The 13,642-nt window shown below is 37.3% G+C and overlaps 2 protein-coding genes across 2 annotated transcripts in view; one reads left to right on the forward strand and one right to left on the reverse strand.

The window, feature by feature from the left end:
• The first annotated feature begins 3,986 nt into the window (after nt 1-3,986).
• Nucleotides 3,987-12,016, forward strand: LOC107673541 (cyclic nucleotide-gated channel cone photoreceptor subunit alpha-like). Its single transcript, XM_016467161.1, has 8 exons — nt 3,987-4,289; nt 5,596-5,733; nt 6,317-6,433; nt 7,320-7,379; nt 8,529-8,663; nt 8,810-8,911; nt 8,988-9,094; nt 10,383-12,016. Exons 2-8 carry the CDS (start codon nt 5,633-5,635, stop codon nt 11,786-11,788), a joined length of 2,028 nt encoding a protein of 675 aa, XP_016322647.1. The 5' UTR covers nt 3,987-4,289; nt 5,596-5,632; the 3' UTR covers nt 11,789-12,016.
• Nucleotides 7,997-13,642, reverse strand: part of LOC107673540 (ubiquitin-protein ligase E3A) — a 16,864-nt gene continuing 11,218 nt past the window's right edge. The window contains exon 12 of the transcript XR_001632412.1: nt 7,997-8,242. The gene's annotated coding sequence lies outside the window, so the exon portion shown is untranslated. The remainder of the gene's footprint in view (nt 8,243-13,642) is intronic.

Raw genomic sequence — 13,642 nt, forward strand, 5'->3', positions numbered from 1 at the left:
AACTGTAAAATGACGTGCAGGTAAAAGTTGTGAGCTGTGTATTCAGAGAATCACTTGAAAAGAACAGGCTGATGGATGATCTGATTCTGTAGGAGATGTAGAGCAGAACAGGATAACAGCGTTTAATGCTCCGGGTCAAAGCTGTTCTCTTCAAAAGACCAGCAACACTGAGTCATTAACAGAGACAATCAGAGCAGGTGATCAGGGTAAAGGAAAGATGTGCATTCGAAAGGCAGATTCTGGTTGTATTAAACTTACAACAATACTTCATGACATGTCATGCTCCTGTCCCTCGTGTTCCCTGTGTTTGTGTTAGTTGTTTTGTTTCATTCATTTAGATCCACATCTCTGCTTGTCTTCTCTCCCAGCCATATTACAGTATCTGATTACTAGTGACTCTAATTAACAGTGTTTACAGCACACTCTTTCTAATTTATGCTGTGTTTGTGCCACACTGTGTTTCTAATTAATGCCGTGTTTTGCAGTATGTACAATGCCAAAATGCATTAATGCAGTACAATGCATTACAATGCCAAAATGTACAATGGCATTGTAAACAGCTCCACAGTGCAGCTGTTTAATGGATCTATTTTTTTTTATCAGTTATTCTTCCTGAGAGAAATCAGGAAACAAAAGAGCACAAATCAAATAAATATATTGGGTCGGTGACCTCCTGCTGACCTTAAGTGAGTGACAGCTGCAGTGATTATAAAGGAAGTGGTTTTCTCTTCATGTGAAGTGTAGGGTTTTTAAAAACCTTTTACAATCCAATCACAAAGATGATTCCAGCTAACAGGAAACGTTCTCAGAGCTTTGGTTAATATTCAGGTGAGGTTCTTTTAAAGTGTTCTGCCAGTAACGTTAACAGAATATTAATTCAAAGTTATGGTCTTTATTAATGTCTTTAGTATCAGCACAAAAACATTATTTATGCATTGTTTATGGAACGTTTTTCTACTAACAGAAACATAAAAAAATGATCTTTTGAATAACATTTTCATAATGGGAAAATTAGCGAAACATATTTTTGTTAGCTGGGATAAGGTTGCGTTTTACTCTATTCATTAGAAACTCAAGCCTAGTATTGCCTCATAGTTTTTTTCCCCTTTAAATATTCAACTGAATTTTTTTTGCATTATTACAATTTCCAAAAATGCACTATCAAACTTTTTTTTGCACAGGTTCAGTTCAAATGGGGTTTTAAATCTGTTGATTAAAGCAGGTATGTGGGTGTATCGCGGTCATTTGTAATGATTTTGAGTGAAGCTGGTTACACAATACTGTCTGATTCTGTTTTCTGGTTGCATGTATGCATGGAGCACACTGGCAAAAAAGTTACAGCAGCGCATAGGGTGAAAGGTGACACCTCGATGAGTGAGTGGGCGAGAAAGAGAGAGAGACAAAGATAGGCAGGCCGAGGAGGAAGCTGTGTTTAGAGACATTGATTACCTTTACCTTCTGGCTGTGTGAGCTAAGACGCTTTTAATTGAGCCGAACGTTTCTGTACATGATTCCAAACAAACACTGTGAGACTCTGTGATAGTTTTATTATCATCATTAAATAAATTCACAATTATTACCTTAAAGTGATAGTCCACCCAAAACGGAAAATTGTCATTCACTCATCCTCATGTTGTTTCAAACCTGTATGCATTTCATTCTTCTGCTCAACACAAAAGAAGATATTTTGAAGAATGTTCAGTTTCGAAACAGTTTTGGTTCCCATTGACTTTCATTGTATTATTTCCCACACAGTGGAAGTCAGTGGGGACCAAAACTGTTTAGTTACCAACATTCCTCAAAATATCAGAATAAATAAATGCATACAGGTTTGGAACAACATGAGGGTGAGAATTTTCTTGTTTTTTGGGTGAACTATCCCTTTAATTTTCAATTATATATAATTTTTTTAAGTTAACGATCATTAAGTATCTTTTTATTGAGTCCAGTTCAACAGTTGTCTGGAATACAGTAGACAAAAGGTGCATTTAGATGAGTTACACATTACCCAATAGTTAACAAATAAAAAAGTCGGAATAGGTGTTGTCTTAATCTGAGTGTAAACAGAGGCTGCAGTAACATAACATTTGTGCCCAACCAGTAGCCTACTCTAGTAAGCAGCACCAGAAATGACTCCAGTATAGGGTCTATTTAGAGGTATTGTGCAAACCTAGACAATTAGCCAGCTAATTATGGAACCTGTGTGAAAAGCAAATAGGCATTTACTCATAATCTATAATGACATCATCAGTCAAAGTTATGTGACTATAGAGAAATTGTTTTAATATAATTTATTTATTTTTGTAGGTTTGTATTACAGAGTGTTACATCATGGCATTTCTCTAAAGGCTGCAGCAGCGACGTTTTGCCTCTGCCACTCAATGTCCCAATCACATGAAGAGCTTTAAAGCAGCTGAGCCGAAGACACTTAGCTTCCACTGAGATGAAAGAAAAAAGGACTGTGCATAAGGTCTGCACTGCAGTAAACAGATTGGTGGAATGTCAGAAAAACATTTAGCTGAAAATTGATTGGTTTCTGATTAAAGGGCTGTGTCAGATATTATACTATATTCTGTATACTGTATACTATATTCTTTGTCTCGAAAGAGGTGTTTCTGTTTGTATGAAGAATGTTTTATGATGAAAATAAATGATTAAATATAAAAATGGGAAAAATAATAACACAATCACTCAGAGCTCAAAAGTGTGTCTTCCTAGATTTCCATGAGGGTACAAAGACTGATATTAATGACTAGTATTCTTTTCAAAGTTATGAATTACATTATGAATTAAGGATCTACAATGCTGCTTCTGATAACACATATATGAAATTCATATTTGAATCCCACATACAAATATATAAACATATTCAGTGTTGTCTTCAATCAAGTTAGTACAAATGCATGGGGCAAAAGCAAACCTATATAATAATAATAGGATAATAAGACAATTACAGTTTATTAGCTATGGAAACTAACTACAAAAGGTTATTTTTCATTAAAAAACTTGCATGACAAACCTTTAGCTGGAATTCAGATTTTGTATTCACTTAAGTACAAATCTTATGGAGATCTGTGACAGATGGCAGATGTTAAAGGGCGGCTTAGTCCTTATTAAGGGAACTTAATAATATGCTCTGGTGACATGGCATTGGAAGTTATGTTTGCAAATGCTTCTATAATTCATATTACTTGTTTGTATTTTTGATATATCGGTTTCTCTTTTACTCTTTCTGCTTCGTCTCACACCCACTCAAAACACAGAGCTCCCTTGAGATAATGTCTGAGTTTTCATTCTACCTTTAGCTACTGTACTCTTTGGTCCCAGTCCAGTTTTTAAAAAAAAAAGCAAAACCATGTACTAAACATGTGCTACGTGAGGTCAGCCCAGTTTAACTGGTGCACACATAGTATTTCAAGGGCTGAGGCCAAGAAAGAGTATTAGGTGGCTCAGATAGGCGCTCAGGCCTAATCTGGGATTAACGATGCAGCTTCGCAGATTGCCTTAAGGATTTCTCAGGTCTCATTAGCATGGCTGGGACGACCATGTTGATGCCAGAGTTGGTGATATCGGTAGTGTCACCAACGCATGCCACTTTAATTTTCAGTGGATCCCTAATCTCTGAAAGTGCTGGTTCATCAGGACAAAAATACTGCATGGTAGCATAGAAAAGGTGTTCTCACAATGCAATTATACAAATATAAATAAATATATAATAACACGCTTTAAAATTATTTTCAGAAAAAGGTAAAATCAAGAATGTAAATGTGTCAATTACAATAAATCATTATAAAAAGAAATAAATATGCTCTCATTTCTATAAATTTTGCCCTGAAGATAAATAAATAAATAAGAGAGGAATTACAAACATTAACATTATGTTTTAGTCGGTTGTAAAAATGGCAGAGCCATTAGCCATTTATCATTGCTAATGAATATTAATGAGAAGACGAGCACTAAGCTCCGCCCACATCCACATCGAAAGCTCGGAGCTGTCAGTCATCTGAGGAGCGCAAGACTTCTGAACGCATCCTTTATCAGTATATTAAAAATTTGGACATCTAAGAATCACACATCATCTCAGTCTAAAGAAAACTGGTGATGACAGCAAAAGTGGGTGAAAACTGATGACCAAAAATGCCAACTCGAATTAGTTCTTTAAAGATGGGATTTTACGTAACATTGAGCAGGATCACCAGTTGCTTCAACCAAAGAGCAACTTGAACAGGAATTCTCTTTGAATCTGGTGCCCTAAATCTGTTGGACTACTAAATATTGTTGCTTCGCAGGTAAGTTTAATAGATTACATGTTACTATAGTGTAAATGATACAAATATAAAAATGCTATGAAAGTGATGTTAATTTCCCATACGAATACTTATTTGTTGTCCGTTGGTGTTTGCGAAAGAATTTGTCGATGAGACGATAAATAAGTCGTCAGAAGAGACTGAAATATTACATAATGTATTAATAATAACTAAGGTTCGTAAGTCAGAGCGTTTCTGGCGCACGTGTAGCAGTGCTCAGCTTTCCAACTAAACCGTTTAATGAAAATAAACCAGTCCAGATTTTCACTTGTCGATGCAATAGTGACACTTTACATTACAGTGCCAATGTACATATACATATACTGTAAAAACTAGCCACCTTTATGAATATGAATCTTAAATGAAAGAAATACACAGTTAATTTACTCTTAATTTATATGACTTAGCATAAACTAAGCATTTAAAACAAAATGATGAACAGAGCTTTTTCACTGTTAATTGTGTGATGACAGTACAAATTATTGAAAGAAAGACTACATTGGGCATGTCAGAGTGTTGATTTATTTTTTAGGGTGGGCATAGGGGTCTTCAGATCCTCAGATGACAGAACCCTGTGGGTGGAAATCAGGACTGCAGACAAGAAGTTGCTGTGTGTCTTCAGCATTAGCATCGCTCTATTTGGAATAGATTACACAAATAGCGTTCGTGGTGTTAGTCTAATTACACTAATCTTCCCTCAACAATACGATAAAACTAAACATCATTAGATAGAGAAAGCGCAGCATCACCCTTTTGGTCAAAGACCCTGAAAGATGTGGTGTATAACTGGGTTAATGAAATTTCTTGCCATATGAACAAATACATAAAAAAAAAAAATCAATTTACCACTCTGTTTAACCAAATATTAGTCTACAATCAATTCTTGCTATATGCAGTCACACTTTCTAAGAGTTCTGTTTACATGGTGGCTCGAGTTGCCTTTAAAGTACATCTGGGTCAAGATCTATCTACCAGCGAGATGGGCCACTGATCTTGTTTAGTGTTTAAGCAGCAAGTATTTTTAGGCGATGTGTTCAGATGGTCGCTGTCGGTGTGAAAACGGGTTTGCAGAGATCAAGTCAATAACAAGTTCTTGCAGATTTTAATTCCACTGAACCTTGGGTTCAGCTGATACAACGTTGTTATCCGAAATAATGGCAGCCCATTGAAAGCCTCATTGCATTATGCTTTTGAGCATAATTTCTAGGATCAAATACATGCTTTAAATGTTTAATAATTCATGGTCTTTTGTTATGGTGTTGTCCTTTGTTTGACATGTCTTATCAAGTGCTGGATGCCTAGAATAGGCAAAGAGAAGACAGAGAATGGCGGAGATTTGTACAGAGCAATCCTACCCATCCAGACACAGGCTTTCGGTCCGAGCCTCTGAAGAAGAACTGGACCAGACTGAAAATGGTGCAAGCAGGTTAGAATATCAAGTGGATCTTAAGGGGGTCATATTGTACATTTTTAATCTTTTTTTTTTCTTTTTGAGCATCACTTACAGTGCTCAGGATTTTTGCACCAACAATTTTGCACCAATAGATTTTCAGACTTTAATTTTGTTTTTTTAAAAGACTTACTCCAAACTGTAATTTTTCTGAAACAATTCGCAAATGAAACGAGAAGCTGTCAAGCACAGGATGCGGGTTTGTTGTCAGGTCAAATATATTTTGAACTCCCCCATTCTTTAATAGCTTTTGTTTGCAAATCTGCATTACATTGTGACAAGTTCACAAAACAGTATATGCTGAAAAATTCAACTAAAAGATGTAAGTTTAGATTGAAATGGGCTGGTATTTTGTTAAAAAAATAAACTTCGCTAAAAATCTGAATGTTTGGATTCTTCAGGAAAATATCTGGAGCTGCAAGTGCTACACTTTGTAGAACATACACTTTGTAATTTGGAGAATGTTCTTGCATTTTATTTTAAGTTGTTTTGCAATTTATGCAGCTTAGTTTCAATAGATGGTCTTTTTGAAACATGATTAAAACCTAACTTTTCTTAGGGCACATTCTCTATGTGAGGACCAGTCCTCTGACATGCAGGGGATCATTTCTTCTGCAAACAGCCAGTTTCAGGAATCCAGGAGAAGCTCTTTCACAGGTGCTGGGGCTATGGCAAGGTAACATCAAGTCCATCCAAACCAAAGCTTTAACGTAGTTTACCATGTGAACCGTGATTACCACTAAAGCCAAGTCAACTGCACACTCAGCATCAGTCATTAACACATCTGATTTTACCATACAGAGAATATGATCCACACTTATCAACAAAACTGTACAAAATTTGAACATGTTAAGTGTGCATTTGACATGGCTTGAACAGAAAGCTACATACTGTATAAAGTGCTTGGAAGTACTACATACTGTATAAAGTGCTTGGAAGTGTTACTGTTTGACATCTTTCGGTCTCCCAGGCTCACCCAGTTTCTGGTAATGCTGAGGAACTGGGCATCACACAGGCTTCACAGAGAGGTTGAGCGTCCCGACTCCTTTTTAGAGCGATTCCGTGGACCTGACCTCAAAGACTTATCTAGCCAAGGAAGTAATGCCCGATCCTCTATAGGCCTTCCTGACAGGCCTCATAAGAGGAAGTAAGTCAAGAAAAAGATTTTCTGTACAGTTTCTTTGTACAGACAGAGATGCCTTTGGTATAATGTAGAGGCCTTGAAAATGAAAGAATCATGTAGAGAATCATGCGGCATCTGTGCAAAAATACAGTATATCCGTATTGTGTGCAGATGATTCATAAAACAGATCACAGAGCTGAGGATTCATTTAATAAAATCAAAATCCGAAAACAGTATGTAGATTTCCATGTAGAAATCCCCCTTTAGGTAAAACAGTATCACAATAACTTGTAGAATAGAAACTAATTGAAACAGTTGTTGCTATAGATATAGATAATAAATCAGCAGTAGTGATGATCTGTAGTTGTTGTCCTAGAATCAGATCCCTCAAAATGTACTCCACAATAATAACAAAAATGAATGCCTTTTGCTCATTAAGAAAAGCCAATCACTGGCCTCTGGCAGCTTACAATATGAACAACTGCAACAACACAGATGAGTAAGTACCATGTAGAAACTGTCAGGGTTCTGTCACTTCGGTCTAGTGTAATTCATGGTTTTGTGACAGAGCCCTGACACTCCCGTCATGTCATTGTTTTCATGTGAGCGTGCGGCTTCGAGAGTGCTCGAGCCGTGCGCTCTCGTCTGCGTGTACTGTTTCATGTTGGAGCGTGGTGTTCGGATCCCGGCACTCAGGTCTTGAGTTTCGGTTTCGTTTCGGGGTCCGGACACTCGCGCTCCATGTTCTGTCTGTTGTGGGAGCGTGCGGTCTCGAGTTCGCTCGGCCGTGCGCTCTTCTGTCCACGTGGTTTGTGTAGCACGCGGTTTGTGTTCAGCCGCGTGCTTTTCTTGTTGTCTTGTGTGAACACGCGGCTTATGAGTTTTCTCATTAGCTGCGTGTTCGTGTCTTTTTGTTCAAGCACATGGCTTGTGATTTGTTTGGCTGGCCATGTGCTTGTGTTTTGTTTTGTGTGAGCACATGGCTTTTGTCTTTGTTTCCTGTATGCCATGTGCTCATGTCAATTGTCTTGACCCCACCCATCTTGTTACCTGATTATTGGTTAATTTGCCCCACATGTGTTCCCTCGTTACCCTCCTCATTTGCTCTCCATTTATTCTCCTGTGTTTGCAGTCCTGGGTCAGTTTGTCACCATATCTCCCTGGATGTGTCCTGTCCTGTCGTGTTGTGTCCAGATCCTGCCTTGCCTAGCCTTGCCAGCCTGTTTTTCCCCCACGGGGTAGTTTTTGTTGTCTGTTTTGTTTTATTTTATTAATAAAGCCCTTATCTTCCCGCACTATTGAGGCCTCGCTCCATCCTTCATCCCCAACCCTGACAGAAACAGCTCCTCCAGATATAAACCCCTATAATGACAGAAAAATTATTAATATGTGGATGTGATAGATACTAGATTTTAGAATCCTAAAAATAATTGATCTCAAATATTAAATGAATAACAACAGATGATAGTCTAACATGTTTAGTACATTGCATTAATAGTGTTCAGTGAATATCGGTAGTGTTAATGCTGCCCTCTGCAGGTTAACATGAGAGTTTACCAGTGTTAGTTCACACTAGTGACCCTTATTAGATACCAGACTAGTTCACAAGCTAATTCAAAATAAAAACAACCCTAAATGTTACCTTCAGCAAAAAGGAAGAAATAAAAAAAGATGAGAAAAAAGATGAAGACAAGAAGGAAGAGAAAAAAGATGAGAAAAAGGATGAGAAAAAGGATGAAAAGGATAAGAAAGATGATAAAAAGAAAGATGCTCTTCCTCCGCCGTGAGTATGCCACAAATGAATTTCAATGATAGCAGCTTTAGTACTAATAATCAGATAATGATATTGATTATTCACAGATGAATGCTGTGATTCAGTAGGTGTTCATCTTTGAAAGTGGCCATACGGTAATCTAATATGTGTTTTAGGAAAGAAGTGTGGATCATGGACCCAGCCTCAGAGAAGTATTACAGATGGCTTTCAGTCATAGCAGCCCCAGTGTTTTACAACCTGATGATGCTGGTGACAAGGTCTGTTCATGCAGAATCTCTCATGAAATCAATAACTTCAGATGTGGCATGTGCTTCATTGTATATATCTCTTTAGGGCCTGTTTCAATGAGCTTCAGAACTCTTACACAATGCTTTGGATCATCATGGACTATACCTCAGATGTAATCTATTATGTAGACACGTTTGTCAGATCAAGAACAGGTATGGTGATTTTTCAGAAAGAGTTCAAATACTGTATTATTAACACTTTTAATGTTAATAGTATTGAATGAATATATCCATTATATATTTTAAAATTAAATATCAATGCACTACCATTCAATTATTTTTACAAATAAATTATTTCGTGAAATTTCTATTTATCAAAGAATCCTGAAAAAAATGTATTACCGTTTCCACAAAGTGTGAAAGCACAACTGTTTTCAATGCTGATAATATATGTTTCTTGAGCACCAAATCAGCATATTAGAATGATTTTTTTGAAGGATCATGTGACACTGAAGACTGGAGTAATGGCTGCTGAAATTTAAGGAATAAATTACATTTTAAAATTTCTCAATAATCACTGTTCTACTGTATTTGTAATTAAATAAATTGAGCCTTGGTGAGCATAAGAGATTCATTGTCTTATAATATGCATTTATTTTTACCTTACTTGCTCAATGACTCCCAAACGATTCGCTCAACGATTCATTTTTCCAAACCCCTCCTTTGCGTGACGCTAATCTGCAGTGATTGGTCCGATTGGTCTCATTTTCATTTCATCATGCCTGATAAAGCAGCGTTTGTGAGTGCAGTGCTGCTTTGTGTACAGCGTTACCGGGGAAACAGCTATTTTAATTTGCTCCAAAAGCGGCACCTAGTGGCAAAGAATGAATTTGCATTTTCATTCAGTCCAACACGAAAAGACCAACAAGTGGGTGGGCAATATGCTAATGTTTCATGTTGACGTCAACATGAAACGGCTTGGGATTCATTTTAAAAACGACTCGTTTCAATGATTCAGAGTCGACTCTTTATTTTGAGAGACAATAACTTTATACACGGTGCACTTTCAGATTTAAAACTTTGCAGGATGTTTTCATTCACTTAGAGCTGTGTTACACACTGCATGAAAGGTAATTTTCAAAAATCCATAATAGGGGCACTTTAATTTCATTCAGTCCAACACGAAAAGACCAACAAGTGGGTGGGCAATATGCTAATGTTTCATGTTGACGTCAACATGAAACGGCTTGGGATTCATTTTAAAAACGACTCGTTTCAATGATTCAGAGTCGACTCTTTATTTTGAGAGACAATAACTTTATACACGGTGCACTTTCAGATTTAAAACTTTGCAGGATGTTTTCATTCACTTAGTGCTGTGTTACACACTGCAGGAAAAGTAATTTTCAAAAAATCCATAATAGGGGCACTTTAACAAACTATTCTACTAGATACTACAAGCTGGTTGAATTTGTATTCTTTTTAATTTTGTCTTTTTCAGGCTTCTTGGAGCAGGGTCTCCTTGTCAAAGACTCTAAGAAGTTGATGGATCATTACAGGAAAATCCCACAGTTTAAATACGACATGATTTCAATGATCCCGACGGATTTAATAATGCTCAAAGTGGGCTTCAACAACCCCGAACTTCGCTTCAACCGCCTTTTCAAAATGGCACGTCTCTTCGAGTTCTTCGACCGCACAGAAACCCGAACAAACTACCCGAACATTTTTCGCATCAGCAACCTCGTACTTTACATCCTGGTTATTATTCACTGGAACGCTTGCATTTTCTTTGCTATTTCCAAAACGATTGGCTTTGGGACTGACACATGGGTATATCCAAACATCAGCCATCCAGAATACGGCCGCTTGGCTAGAAAATACATCTACTGTCTGTACTGGTCCACTCTTACTCTCACCACCATCGGAGAAACGCCACCTCCTGTTAGAGACATCGAGTACTTGTTTGTCGTTATGGACTTCCTCATCGGAGTGTTGATTTTCGCTACCATCGTCGGTAACGTCGGTGCCATGATCTCCAACATGAATGCTTCTCGTGCTGAATTTCAGGCCAAGATCGACTCCATCAAGCAGTACATGCAGTTCCGTAAGGTCAGCAAAGACCTGGAGGCCAGGGTCATCAAATGGTTTGACTACCTTTGGACGGAGAAGAAAACTTGCGATGAGAAGGAAGTCCTGAAGAACCTTCCAGACAAGCTCAAAGCTGAAATAGCCATCAATGTCCATTTAGATACACTGAAGAAGGTGCGAATCTTCCAGGATTGTGAAGCTGGACTTCTCATCGAGTTGGTGTTGAAGCTGCAGCCTCAGGTGTTCAGTCCTGGAGATTATATATGTAAAAAGGGTGACATTGGTCGAGAAATGTACATCATCAAAGAAGGAAAGCTTGCCGTAGTGGCCGATGATGGCGTCACGCAGTTTGTGGTGCTCAGTGACGGCGCTTACTTCGGAGAGATCAGCATTCTTGGAATCAAAGGCAGTAAAGCCGGAAACAGAAGAACGGCGAACATTCGTAGCGTCGGCTATTCGGACCTCTTCGCGCTGTCTAAAGACGACCTTGTGGAAGCGCTTACTGAATACCCAGATGCCAAAAAAGCCCTGGAGGAGAAAGGAAAGGCCATCTTAAGGAAGGACAACCTTCTTGATGAGGCGGTTGCAAGCGCCGGTGCTGATCCCAAAGATCTGGATGAGAAGATTCACCGCCTAGAGAACAACCTTGAAGTCATGACTGGCAAGTTTGCCAAGCTTATGGGAGAATGCACATCCTACCAGAGCAAGATGAAACAGAGGATCACCAACATGGAGAACAAAGTGAAAACACTACGGGTGGAAGATCTGTCTGAGGATGTTGAGGACAAAAAAGAAGAAGAGAAGAAGACAAAATAGTCAACAGCATAGACATTGGGGTTAATTGGGTTTCCTATCCATGGACATAGTACATTACTTTGAAACTGTTTATACTTATAAGTTTTACATGACAATGTTGTACTAATTGCCATATATATATGTGTTGAAACGTAACACTGATGACATTGTATTTATTCAATATGTGCAGTAAGAACAGCTCAGATGACAGAATTGTGGAGAGAGATACACTACCATTCAAAAGTTTGGGGTTTTTTCAAAAGTATTTTTTAAAAGATGTTTCTTATGCTCACCCAGGCTTATTTGTAAATTTATATTAACAGCAAAAATAGTAATACCCTGAAATGTAAAAAAAAAAAAAAAAAATTTTCTAATTTAATTTCCTTAAAAATGTAATTTATTCTTGACTTCAGTATCACGATCCTTCATTTGTCTTGTAGAAATCATTCTAATATACTGATTTGGTGCTCAAGAAACATTTCTGTGCTGTTATATGCTAATTCATAAACAATATAAATGTCTTTACATTTACTGATAAATTAAATTCATCATTGCTGAATAAATGTACTTGGTATTATATCTATGGCTACTTTTGAACAGTAGTGTATATTTATGGTGTATGTCAAAAACGTGGCCAAAAAAGGCACTTTGTACTGGATGAGGTCTACATTTGTAGGTCAGACTCGGAAGAGGAGGAATAATACTCTAATTGTTGATTTGGCATAAGTATGAGAACATATATTCTAAATTAATATTTAGTTATTTTGACGATGTTCTGATTCTGCTCATTAAACAATTACATTATTTTAATAATATGGCTAATAGTGTTCTTCGAAAAACAACATGGACAAAGTAAAATCATCCCAAACACAAGACAAAACATTTTAGTATACTATCCAAGAGTACCCAAATGTGTTCTTTAATAAATGTTTTAACAAATGTTGTTTGCTTGCTGGCCTCGAAATTCTCAATATACTAGGCATGTATTGTGTGTGTATGTCATGTTAGGGACCACAAACTGTACTCGTAGAGAAAATCTGATATAGAAAAGGTGAAACAGTTTATATGTCTAAATTGTATATAAAAATAAATCTAAATGATTATTTCTTATAAACTAAGTACCAGTTTGATGCCAAACACCAGGCGACCGAATCCTAAAGTGACTAAAATCTTAGTTTATTAAAAACTAAACTAAGTTTATGAACGAGCTAAGGTATTTTGGCTTCAATATGGTATTGAATATGTTGAAACAGATATGTTAATTTTGTGTGTATTTTACATTATAAATGGTTTTGTGTAAACTCCTAAATTGTGTGACACCACCACAAAAGACCCAAAAGTTGAAAGCACACAATCTCATCACAATTCCACACGTGGTTTGTTTTTCAGTTTTGAATTTATTTAAGAACAACTTGAAACAATCAAATGTTGTCATTCTCAATATCAAGTTCTGTTTCCCCCTTTTATGTTAGCGCCATCAGCAGTGGAACAAACCACAGTCACATTTAATATGCAAGAGGGAAAAAGGAAAAACAAAACGTGTAGAGGGCATCACTAAAGTGGGTTTCCAGCTATGCCTGGACAAACCGGAGCGGCAATTCTCAGCATAAATGTTTGGCACGACAAGATAGTGGTACAATTTGTGCCAATTTCCCCTCATTTTCATCCAACAGTATAGGGCCAGACACTACGCAGAGCAAAAAAAAAAAAAAAAAAAACCCCACCAAAAAAAAAGAGGACAAAAATTTAGCTTCTTTCCAAACTAAACAATTTATTGGCAAAGCAATCTCAATAAGAGGGGCAGACAGACTGACCTTAAGGGCATGTGGGGTGTCCTGTATGCAATAGACCCTCAGGCTGTAGTCTAAGGAGAGG

This window comes from Sinocyclocheilus anshuiensis, unplaced genomic scaffold (assembly GCF_001515605.1).
Source record: "Sinocyclocheilus anshuiensis isolate Anshui unplaced genomic scaffold, SAMN03320099.WGS_v1.1 scaffold44, whole genome shotgun sequence".
Lineage (NCBI taxonomy): Eukaryota > Metazoa > Chordata > Actinopteri > Cypriniformes > Cyprinidae > Sinocyclocheilus > Sinocyclocheilus anshuiensis.